This window comes from Calypte anna, chromosome 6 (assembly GCF_003957555.1).
Source record: "Calypte anna isolate BGI_N300 chromosome 6, bCalAnn1_v1.p, whole genome shotgun sequence".
Classification (NCBI taxonomy): domain Eukaryota; kingdom Metazoa; phylum Chordata; class Aves; order Apodiformes; family Trochilidae; genus Calypte; species Calypte anna.
Genome location: NC_044252.1, coordinates 18,652,501 through 18,664,500, shown reverse-complemented (window position 1 = coordinate 18,664,500; position 12,000 = coordinate 18,652,501). Strand labels below are relative to the sequence as shown.

Sequence of the window (12,000 nt, the reverse complement as noted above, 5' to 3'; positions counted from 1 at the left end):
TGTGGACATCTGTAGACTTGTGATAGCAAAATTGTTCAAGTTCTCTTTCAGATTAGTCCAAAATACCAGATGTTGTGATGAAAGAGTGTATTTAATATCAATCTAACCAAGACTTATAAAATACCAATGGATGAGACAAATTTTTACCACAAAATGACTTACCCGTGCAATGCTAATCATCTGTTGTTCCGAGTCCCTTTGAATAATAACTTTTTTTGCTGCTATGGAAATAATAAATGGGTATTGACAGAAAGAGAACCTAACAAGAGAAAAGAAGATAAATTATTTCCTTTCTAGCATAGTATTTTCTTTAGAGAATACGAGAGTGAATATTTGCATTATTATTCAGTAGCTACCTGTTGTATGCACACATCCTCAAATCAGCAGAAAAAAATGTTATTTGCAAATACTACTAGAAACTGTAATTAGTAATAATACTTATCCTCAGGAAAGCTCTTTTTTACCAATAGAGCTAATAAAAACCAGTAATCATCTGCTTTAAGTATTAAATATTAATTGCTACACTGAATTAAAGAAACCAAAAATATCTAATTAAATACAAGAAGAGCAGCTATCAGTGCAGAATTCTTAGGCACACTGTAGAAATATTTCTGGTTTGGCTTATTTGCTGAAGAACTGATTTGCAAGAGAACTGATTTTCCACAGGTCCTTAGATTTCACTCAGGTTTGCAATTGTTTAAGACTTGCATTAGATCACAGCTGCATGACACTGAAATCAAGTAATACAAATACTTTTGAAAACCCTTGGAAATAATCAAGGTAAAAGATTACTGGTTATTCTGCTAAGTTTTTTGTCAATTTAGGTTATGTATCAGCTGGCAGAAGTTAATATCTAAATACCTGTACCTTCAGACTTTTTCTTCAACACAGACCTAAATCTTGCCTGTGAGAAGCTCTGGATTCTAATGACTTTAAGAAAGAAAATGAGGGAAAATATTCTCCTTTGGTTTCCTAGAAAACCTAATTAAAAATGTTTTACCAAGACGTGTTGACTTAGTTTGAAGAATTATGTATTTCAAAGTATTTCCTATGGAAGGAAAACCAGGATTTTCTCCTACTTGGTCTCCTTATTTTTAAGCATTTAGTCTTGATTGTGATTCTCCGTTGGTTCTTTTCTTTTTAAAGTCCAACAAAAAAGAATTAAAAGATGTAAAACTGGAAACAAAATGTGGTTGTGACAAAGTAAAAGAATTTAATTTACTTTAGGAGTAATACAGATAGACTGCACTTCAGCTGCTTCAGAAATTATGTATCAAGCAAACTTTGTTTTGATATATATTGAATTCCCAGTGTCCCAGCTAAGTGCAAAGAAGTGGAAATCTCACAACGCTTCTTAAGTTTGGATGCAGGTGCCAAAACAGCCAGATGGTGCCAAGGGCAAAAAAATAAAAAGCTTTTAAAGCCCAGCAGTATTCAGGTTTCAGTGCTTTGACTGAGGCTATACAAAGCCTACTATACATTTATTGTATGTCATGGGTTTTGGCAGCTTTTTTGTTTGTTTTTTCTCTTCTTTCCCCAAACAGAGTATCAGGTATCAGACAGAAGCCTAGCCTAGAATATCTGCTTTGGTGGAGAAAATTATAGTCTCCAAGTTTTCCTGCTGCTGCAGGCAAGGAAAACTGCACATGCAACAAACTAAAATCCTACATTTGAATGTCTGATACCTTAAATTAGTCTGAAAGTTTTGGAATATGGCAAAATTTTAATTAAGCTTATGGTTGAAGTTGTAAAGACTAAATGATACATAGTGACATGCCAAAAATACATCTATACAAGTAACATTTTTATTAACAGAATATTAATAAGACTTTAAACTTCAGCAGAAAGATGAAATGCCTGTTTCTCTAGATGTTTCTAAATCATACTGCTGGCTGCCTCTCACAAGAAAAGAAATACCTTTGCAAGCTTTGAGTCTGTAAATATTTAACTTCTGTGTTTCATCTAGGAGAAACAGCACAATTCCTTTCACTGGACCAAATATGACTGGAGCCACAAATACATAAGGTAATTTAGATACATTTTCAAGTTTAAGTGGTAAGTATGCACACAACACAACTTTTTTTGAATATACTGGAGGTTTAAATATGTTGGCAGAAAGACAAAATTAGAAAGACAAAATATGTTAATGAATAATAAACCCATGTTATTATCATCCATATTTTTCTCTATTTGCGAAGGCAGAATGGGATTTATTACAGTCAATCTAGTACCCATGCATAGCAAGTATAACAAACAGTACCTATACTAAGGTTTTCCAAGAAAATACAGCACCTAATGTGGCTATATATACACACATATAAAGGACACGTTTACCAAATATACACTCCCTATAGACCTATATATGGTAGATATACATAGTGTAGATACAGTGCTTTGATACACTGCTTAACAACCAAGTTATTCCTCTTACCTGTGAGAATTTCCATAACATCGCCAATTATGATATTCTTCCATAAGATCAATATGATCAAGTGTAGAATTATAGAACTCTGTATATGAAATAATGGGAGGACTGATCAGACTGTTTGCAGCATCTACAAAGAAAACACAGAAGCCTTTTAAAACACTGCCTGTATTCACTGCATCTGCTCTCTAGTCACCAGTGAGCTCAGAAACTTTAAGCCAAATCATCTATTAGTAACTTTGTCTCAGTCTTAGCCACATAATTACAGCTGTAATATATTACATATATTATAACATAATATTAATACAACATTATGTTAATTGTTGTCTAGTTCAGCCCAGTTATGGTAAGAGAATTTCCATTTGATGCGAACTCACTTAATGACATACATTAAGTTAAGGTTTCATGAATAAAGAATGTTATGTTCTGCTGAAATCAATGAAAAAGCAGTTTGACAGATGGATTTTTAAACACCTTCATTTAATTTCAAGCATAGCTATGGTCATAAAATCTACACAGACTTAATTAATAATTTAACAGTTATCCAGTGGTGTTTGATGCCTGCTTGCGAAAGGAATGAAAAGGGAGAGTATGCAAAGATATGCTTATTTACCCAGGTAGCTACTGTACAATCTAGACTTTCCAGTACAAAAATTACTTGACCAAAAGAACAAAATCAATTCACATTTAGGCTGTTTCCTTATGTAACATTCATATAATGTCAAACAGCTATTGTGTTTGCACTTAAACATAACAATTTTGAACAGTCAAAGTTAGTGAATTACTAAGTACCATGTTTTCCAGAATTAAGGATGAGCAACTCTTTCAGAGATGACTAATGACACATAACTTGGGTTTAGATTCAGCTGAGCTTATGGGTCTAAACTGTTGCTCTAGAATGCTTTTAAATAAAAGTGTAAAGCTGACTGCAAAAAGAAAATTCTCACATTGAAATTAGTTTTTACTTGATGGCTTCATTTTCTGCTAGAAAGGAAAATGGGTTTTTACCCCTCAAGAAAAGAGGAATGATCTTCAGCCTCCTATTTCCAAAGGAAATGCTTTACTCACTAAGCTAATGAGGCTGAATGAAGGAGAAGGTTTGCAATTCCAACAGTCAGATTTGCTGTGCTCTGTGGTGAACTGGACAGGGATCTACTTTTTGTTTAAGCTGTAGTTTTGGATTTAAGAGGCATATGCATTTCCTAAATTCTATTCAATGCTAAATGCTTCTGTGAAGGTAAGCCAGTTAACAGAAGAAATTCAAGCAATAACACATTTGAAAGAGTTTATTTTATAAATCCAAGGGAAATTTGAACCATTGGTTACTTCTATGGATTTTAGTTTAAATGATCTTCAGTTGTTCTTGCAGGAAAAAGACTCCTAATAATTATTCTCTACTGGAAAGCAAGTACAAAGACTTGCCAATAAAAGGTATTTTTTGTTGCTTACTGCTTTTTGCCATGTCCTTGAGTTCATAATATGGTACCATCTTTGTCAGTCTCCCCTAGAAGAGGAGATGTATAAAATATCCCTCTATACGTACATATACACACACACACACACACACATATGTATATGCATCCATAGCTCAAGAATACCTACTAAATAAAGCCAGGACTTTGGTTGCTGATGGAATCCACCAGGTACATTTCACCATAGGTGGAAATTCTTCAGGTTTTGCAGGAAACAGGCGTAAAGAAATAAATTGTAGCAACCTGTCCACCAGCTGCTTGAACCTCCTCTGTGAAATCCTAAACCAAAAAAAGCTGCAGTTACTCTCATGACTGCATGCTACAGTTTATATAATCAGATTTCAAGATTATAAAATTAATATTTAATTATAATTTCAGTATCATAAACTAAAGTTTATATATATCAGACTTTTTAAAAAACATGCTTTTTTTTCCCTATATGTAAATAAAACTCCAAATAAAAACTTTGAGAAGGATGCTTTTAAATATTAGCCCTCAGCAATGTCCTTCAGTGCACCCTTAGCTATGCTTTTTAATCTCTGTGATTTTAAAAATGCTGCAATTTAACCATTACTTGTTCTGCCCTTTTAGTAAATAAAAACTATTTCACTCCAAATTCTGAATACTGAGGAATTACCATTTTTTATTTTGAGATACTTGATTCTATTGAATAAAGAGTAGCAACTATTTCATAAGCTTGTGACAGGTACATATTTTAAATTACATGCTGCACCACTTTCACAATATCACAACAGTACACACATATGTGTAGATATATTAAAGCACCCTTTTCTAAATAAGACTGCTCCTGTTTTAATGGTTTAGATTGCTAATACATTTTTTAGGAATAAAACTATCAATATGGCTTTTGCATCCTTAACCAAGAGGGTAAATCTTATTTGTATATCTAGACATACTATGGGGTCATGGGAGGAAAACATAATTTCTATCCTTGCAGAGAATAAGATTCTTTACTAACATATTGTATAGGAGATAAGGTAATTGTGAATATGGACAGTAAAACTTCTTTTTTACCTCAGACTGAACATTTTTGTACAGTTGTTATAAGGAAGCAACCTGCACACCAACTTAGAAGTTGCTCTTTGGGTAAGCACCCCCAGTATGACTTTACTAGTGAGGTACTATTAGAATTATTTTAATTAATTAGGCATCTAACTATGCTCTCTCACCACCTCTATTACAGTAGAAAGCAGGGACCCAATTTCAGATGTGGTTTGCATACAATACCGTAAAGTATCTTTGCAAATTATGCAAGAAACCTTTATTTAAACAAAGATCATAAAGATTCTTGCATTAATAATACTGTTTAACATTTACCTAAAAATTTTACATGCATAAGTTGTTTTGCCTGTGTTGTAGTAAAGTAATATGTTATTTTACAATTAAGGTTTTGTTTGCTTTAAGACATTAATTTTTTATACTATATACAGTTTGCATCTATAAATCAGTATCACGTAGCAGACTATGTCCAAATGTGCTTTGAAAATAACAAATACAATCTCTTTAGTCAACTTAATACACTTTCATAGAATTTATAAAACAGTCAGTATCAACAAAAATACAGTAACAGTTGTAATCCTAATAATGGAATTTTAAATTTTCTAATTTTTTTTACTTTTTAGACCAGTGCACTAGGAAATGATGGTCAGCTTCTGTTAAGGCTGCTATCTGTCTTAACAAGTGAGCATAGATGACGTAAGTAGAAGTGTTACTAAATTGAGGATTCTGAAAAAGATTAAAAAGATGTGTTAGGTTAACATGCTGCATAAAAGGAAAAAAGTCATTAGTATTTTTTCTTATATTTGTTATTGCCAGTACAATTACATAGGAAAGGAATTCACAAAGTTGCTGTGACAATGGTGAAACTATGAAAAAAAATAAAACAAAGATTTGCAACTTAAAGAACACATAACTTCCATATTGTAAAAGTGAGTTATTTTTTGTTTTAAAGGAAAGCTCATAGGTAATTAAGGCAGGATTTAATATGTTTTTCTGGATTATCATTTACTGTGTAGCCCATAAATGATACTCCTCGGAGTCATATTCTTTCCATACCAGTAATAAGGATTTTCATAGCACCTATCTTCCTGAATTTTCAGCAGGATATATTCCTTACAATTCACAGCTATCATACCACCCCAGAGAAGAAAAATATTTTCTCAAAAAATTAAATCATCTTTTCATTAACAGTGGAAATCTCTCCTTGTGTGGAGAGGCTTTTTCTACACTGCCAAAATTTAATTTCTACAAATGCAAATCAACTGCAGTTCTAAAGGTAACAGGTTACCATAGACAGAAATCAGATAATGTAGCCAGCCAGACAGACTGGAGAGTGTCTGATGGACAAAATGCAGCACTGGAGAAAGGTACAACAACATATGAAAATTCATATACCAAAACTTTCTGGAAAAATCAGCTGAACATAGCAATAAAAAAAATCCTGAAATAAGGAAGAAATAAAGAATAATAATCTACTGAAACATTTTTTCTTTCACCCACAGAACGATGGGAAACAATTACATGTCTAACTGGTAGTTCATAGTTTTAATCTATGCAACCTTTTCCCACCAACTATCTTCTATTAAGCTCCCATCCCCATCATGCATATCCTCCACTTCTTCCATATTTTAATACATTCTTATAATAGGAAATTATATGTCAAGTATCTCTGGTACACAAAGTATCTTCTTTACACAGTATACTGGTTAATATTTTATGTGTTAAGCACATACACCTAAATAAAAAGACTGCATTTTTCTTACCTGTAAAAGTATACAGTATGCTCTAAGATCATCTTTTGTTCGTGGTCTATGAAAAAATAATAAGCAGAACCACATGTAGGCACCATTCACACACTTTAAGAGTCATGAAATCATGCACCCTATGATTTAACTTTGCTTAGCCAGTGTGTGTTGAATATCGTACTTAAGGTCCTTCCTTCAGGGCTCTCAGGAATTGCAAAGGTCGCTTAAAGAATCTGACTACTCTCTAAAGGTAGTAGGCTATTTTAGCATCTGTATTTTGTGGCATAATACAAAAGAGAAGGAAAAAAAATAAAGCATTTGGGCTATTCCTTTCTACATCCTGCATTGCCCTTTTGATGCCATTGCCACAGATGTGAAGTAAACTTTGGATCAGGGAATTTTTTTAGGTTAGAACACCCTAGTTGGTCTTGAGGTGAGGGCAGAGAGAGTATGTTTACTGTAGAGAAAATCCTTAATACACGTAAAACTTCAGATGCCTGAAAGATTACCCTGGCAACAAGCAGCTGAGATTTTGTGGAGGAACATATAGTTGGGTCTGGGTCTGCTTCTCAGAAGTTGTCAGCTTATAAAGTTTAAGATACACTTCAGCAGATTTGCCTGCCAAAAGGACACAAGTTCTTATAAGTCAAATAAGTTGTACCAGAACATTTTGTTTCTTTGGCTAAAACAAATATCCTAATTTTATTGTTATTTTACTTTCAGCTATGCCTCTTCTAAGCAGCAGTACTTGCTGAAGTTAACAGCAAGTTTCTCAGTCAGTGTCTGCTTCTAGGACTGGTAACACTTGATTTTTATAGGTATGGCTAGAGAATGGTCTGCAGAACCAAGGCCACTGCTTGGTTCCGAGAAACATCTTATGCTGTGGAAAGCAACCCTCCTTTAGGGAGGAGTGGAGCTCACAGGTGGCCAGAACTGACCAAATGAAGTACTCATATGCATCATACTCAGAATAAATTTGAGGGATCATGAGGGTCAAGCCCTCTTCATTCATGGCCAGCATCCTGGAAGGATTCTGTCCCTTTGTCTGCCTTTGATCCCAGTCCATGCCCTCCTTTATCTGTGTGTTTCTGCATCCAGCTCCCATCTGCTGCTGATTCCAGCAGCCCAGCCTGGGACTTTTCCAGGGCCTGTCCTGCAGCCTTGGTGGGGACCTGAGAGTTATTGGGGAAAACAGAAGAGGAATGGGTATCGCTTTTGCATATATTTGCATATATTGAATCACTTTTCCTTTTCTTCATTACTGTTTCATTAAAGCTGTGTAGTTTAGCTTCCAACCCGTAAGCATCTCTCCTTTCTCTACCAGGGAGTGGTAGAGAAAAATTAATAGAGATTAATAGAGAGCACCTCTCATTAGTTTAATTGCCAGTCCAATGTTATACTATGACAACAATAAAGACAAAAAATATACCAGCTTTAAGTGTTGGCACAGCACTAATGAAAATGTTTATTATAATTACCCTTTCCATTCTTGTAGCAGACCATTAATTATTCCTTTTAAGACTGACTTCTGAACATCTTGAGGCTATGGGAAAAGGAGAGGAAAAAAAACAAACCTGATGTTGTTACATATATTCTATACAAAATACTGTGCAAACAACGAAGTTTGATTTGCTTGTGATTCAAGCCAGCTAAAATATCTTGTTGCTATGATGCTGAGCTCCTAAGTACCTCTCCTCACAGACTCTTAGCTGAGGCCTGGAGTTATTCCAATGGTGGCTTTCAACTTCACAACTTAAAAACTGTGAATATAATTTCTAGATTATTCCCTCCCTTTGTTTACCAGGCACAGTACCTACTTTTTCCTACACCCATCTTCACATTTTCCTTATTTTCCACCATTCAGTGTCCAATCACAGCAATGTCATAACTTGCAAGCAGTCTTTTGAGATCTACCAAAGCATAAACTGAGCATTACTAACAGAAAATATTTTCTCCTCTTTTACTAGAGCAGCTGTCAGGATTCTACTGAAATTCTCATGGGACCATTTTAAGTATGTTTTGAGAGATTCTTCAGAATTCACTGCTCTCTGAGAAAAACTTTTGGGTTAAATTGTTTCTTAGCATATGTCTTTGCTGAAATAATTGTTACAATGCTTTAAAACATTGATTCTTTTTTTACTTACAGTATTTAATAAGGCATCATAGACAACATTCACAAATTTTGCATTGATTCCAGAGTCCTCAATGGTATTAAATGGAGAACTGATATCTTTCTGTAAGTTAGATATAAAATTAAACATTTTGGTTTTGAAATGTTTTCAATATATTTGCTATCTTTGAACATAAAATTTTTGCACTAAGTTTAAACAAAACATATACAGATACAATTATTTATTTTCCTTATCAAAACATAAGAATCTAAGTTGTTTTTATTAATAGGTGATTCAACTAAACAATAATAATCCTGCATGTTGTCAATATTCACACATTACCTTGTTTTATTTTAAACATGTGAGAGGGTTTCAAATTATAAATTACACTGAATTCTCATTTTCTGTCTTTGCTGTTGATCCATCATCAGAGCAACAAAATCATAAGCATTCAATATTTAAGTTACTAGAAGTCACAGGTTATTTTGTCTCAGTTCAGGCCTTAGTGTCCATATTAAATATCACATGCACATTTCTGGAATAGGAAGGAAATACTGACTTAACATGAATTCAGAAAGTTTCCACAGACAAATTTGATCCTTTACACAGAAAATGGAGTATGCCATCACAACACAAGAACAGTTATATTACTTAAGCATATATTGCACTTTTTTTAGGGACAAGGAATTCCTGTTTCCAGATTTACCCGGGCCTGTACATTAGCTTGCATGTTTTTAAACTGTGGTTTGTGTAAAAAGTATCTACACAGTAACATGAAGTACATACACTTGGAATGTAGTTTCCTAAACTGAAATGAATAAATCAAAGCAATAATATTGTCTATGAAAGGCAGGTGAGATAATATCAAAATGATCTTGGTGGCCTTGACACTTCAAAGACACAAAGCAGCTTAAGTACTAGAGTACTTAATATTTACTAAAATACTTAAGTATTTTGAATTTTCTACCTTAAATGCAGCATTTATCTCCAGGAATGAATCAAATGTTGTAGAATAAAAATCATGTACAGCTTTCCAATCTCCTGATGACTTAGCCTTTTCCACATCATCCCTAGAAAGAATATATTAAAATATTGCTAATATATTAGTTCAGTCTTCCCAACCACTTAGGACTTAGACAAATACAGCAGACTTAGACAGACAAGTATAGTATCAGTGCCTTTCTAACACCTTCCTTGTAATTTTAAGATCATGGCAAGAGAGCAAAAGCACAGTTTGTCTTTGATACACCTTAACAATATCTGTTATTCAAAACATTAATTCTTTGTGTCATAGTTCAGTATGTTAATACAAGTAATTAGCAGGACAGAATTACACTGCAGATACACTGACATGATAAATTTTCTAAGACTAATTTAAGTATTCAGGCTCCTAAACCAGCAAAATTTATTACAATTTGTACAAAATTGTATTTCTCATGACATTTTTAAGATAATATTTAATCTTTATATGTAAAGACACATGTCATTACATATAAAAGAATGTGTATATACATTCTATAAAAGGACAACAAAATCTATGGATTTACTCTTCAAATTATTCTAGGTACTGGACCTTAAAGTAAATATCTGTATATGAAATTTTGTATAATATCAAACCTTAAGGAAAAACAAGAACAACAAACCCTAGTCAACCTTTGATACAAAGTTTTATTTTAGCTAACTACAATACTGCTGACACACATCCCACTAGTAAGTTTTTGCAATAAAATTAACACTGAAAATTAATTCTTTTTAACGTAATGCACGAAGAAATGTCATCTGCACTTTTTCTAAAAGTTAGCAATAGTGCAGTCCACATAATCACCACTCCAGATTATGCCATTTCCTCAAAAGATAGTCTAAATATAGCAATTTTGGGAAACATGCCCAGTACCTCAATGGACAAGGCACACCATAATTGGCAGTACAAACAAAATACCTAGGACTGAGAGGGATTTTCCAGCCTGCAATAATCCATACACAGTTTTTCTCAAAACTAAACATCCACTGAGTGTTAGGAACCGAATTTCTATCTCTGAAATGCAAGCTTTGCTATTTCTTGACCAGAACACTTGAAGCTAGAGAAAGTATTTTGCTGTTGTTCACAGTAAGACGTATCAACCCCACCATCACAACCAGGCAAAGTTCTACTACTACTTCTCAGTCTTACCGAATTCTTCTTTTGAGATTAAAAAAAAAAATCAAATGTATGAATGAAGGAATGAAGGTAAATGAAGAAAATAAAGTACACTTTTGGAAACACCAGTGTAACTTACTGAAAATCTTTCTCAGTTTTGGTTCGGATGGGGAGGGAAGGTTCAGAAGGAATTGGTGCTTTCAGTTCCTGGGGTAGGGTATCTATAGAGATGCGCTGCTTTTGTCGTACATCCAGGCAAATAGGTGGTAGGTCTCTCACTTATTAAAAAAAAAAAACCATCAAAAAATCCATGCAATGCAATAATAACAAATAGATAACTACTAAAATTCAGACATAGAGTTAGAATATATATAGATATATATGAGGAAAAAAACCAACCCCTCACTGCCTGATTCTATACCTTTAAAGTCTATTCATCCAATTACTTTTCTTTCCATTGTGCTCATCCCAGGAAAGATGGAAACTTCCACTGATTTAACAGAACTAAAACCCTATAAACAAAAAAACTGTCCCTAGCTTGTAAGGGAGTCTTTGTGACCAAAATGTACTCCTCTGCCAAGGGAGGCAAATTGGCCCTTCTCTCTCCTATGTAAGGCTTTCTGAGAGATGGGGAGTGTCTACTATTTTATACATTAACTTGAGCTGCTGGACAAAGTTGCAAACAATATTTGTCTATTACAAAAACGAAGAAAAACAAGACAAATTTTCACAACTGAATTGTTGGCATAATGATGGCACTAAAAAAAAAAAAAAAAAAAAAGCCATTGGTGATCTCTTTTCCAAATGATTATTAGGGACAGTAGCAAGATAATGTATGTAGTTAAGATGCACTGGTAGTACATCATTAACACTACACGGTTATACACAGTACCATAGCAGCATTCACAGCATATGAAAAAAACTCAAGTTCATAACTCATGCTGCAGAATTTTCATTAAATCTATTTGTAGCCATAGATGATCAAACTTCTGAATGTTAAGCCAAGTGCCTTCTAAAGTTAGATTCATAATGGAAGTGCCTGTTCTGGACCTCACATCCACTTCAACCTATGAGGAACTCAAGCTAAGCA

At 33.7% G+C, this 12,000-nt stretch overlaps 1 protein-coding gene across 3 annotated transcripts in view; it reads right to left on the bottom strand.

Annotated features, from left to right (window-relative positions):
* Nucleotides 1–12,000, bottom strand: part of HECTD2 (HECT domain E3 ubiquitin protein ligase 2) — a 38,521-nt gene that overhangs the window by 14,848 nt on the left and 11,673 nt on the right. For 2 of the 3 annotated variants that reach the window (XM_030453522.1, XM_030453524.1), the window contains exons 3-11: nucleotides 11,050–11,188; nucleotides 9,741–9,843; nucleotides 8,807–8,896; nucleotides 8,141–8,205; nucleotides 6,681–6,726; nucleotides 5,534–5,643; nucleotides 4,028–4,176; nucleotides 2,432–2,555; nucleotides 163–259 (exon numbers count right to left, since the gene is read on the bottom strand). In XM_030453522.1, coding sequence (XP_030309382.1) covers nucleotides 163–259; nucleotides 2,432–2,555; nucleotides 4,028–4,176; nucleotides 5,534–5,643; nucleotides 6,681–6,726; nucleotides 8,141–8,205; nucleotides 8,807–8,896; nucleotides 9,741–9,843; nucleotides 11,050–11,188 — 923 coding nt within the window. The remainder of the gene's footprint in view (nucleotides 1–162; nucleotides 260–2,431; nucleotides 2,556–4,027; nucleotides 4,177–5,533; nucleotides 5,644–6,680; nucleotides 6,727–8,140; nucleotides 8,206–8,806; nucleotides 8,897–9,740; nucleotides 9,844–11,049; nucleotides 11,189–12,000) is intronic. The other variant, XM_030453523.1, reaches the window with a different exon arrangement.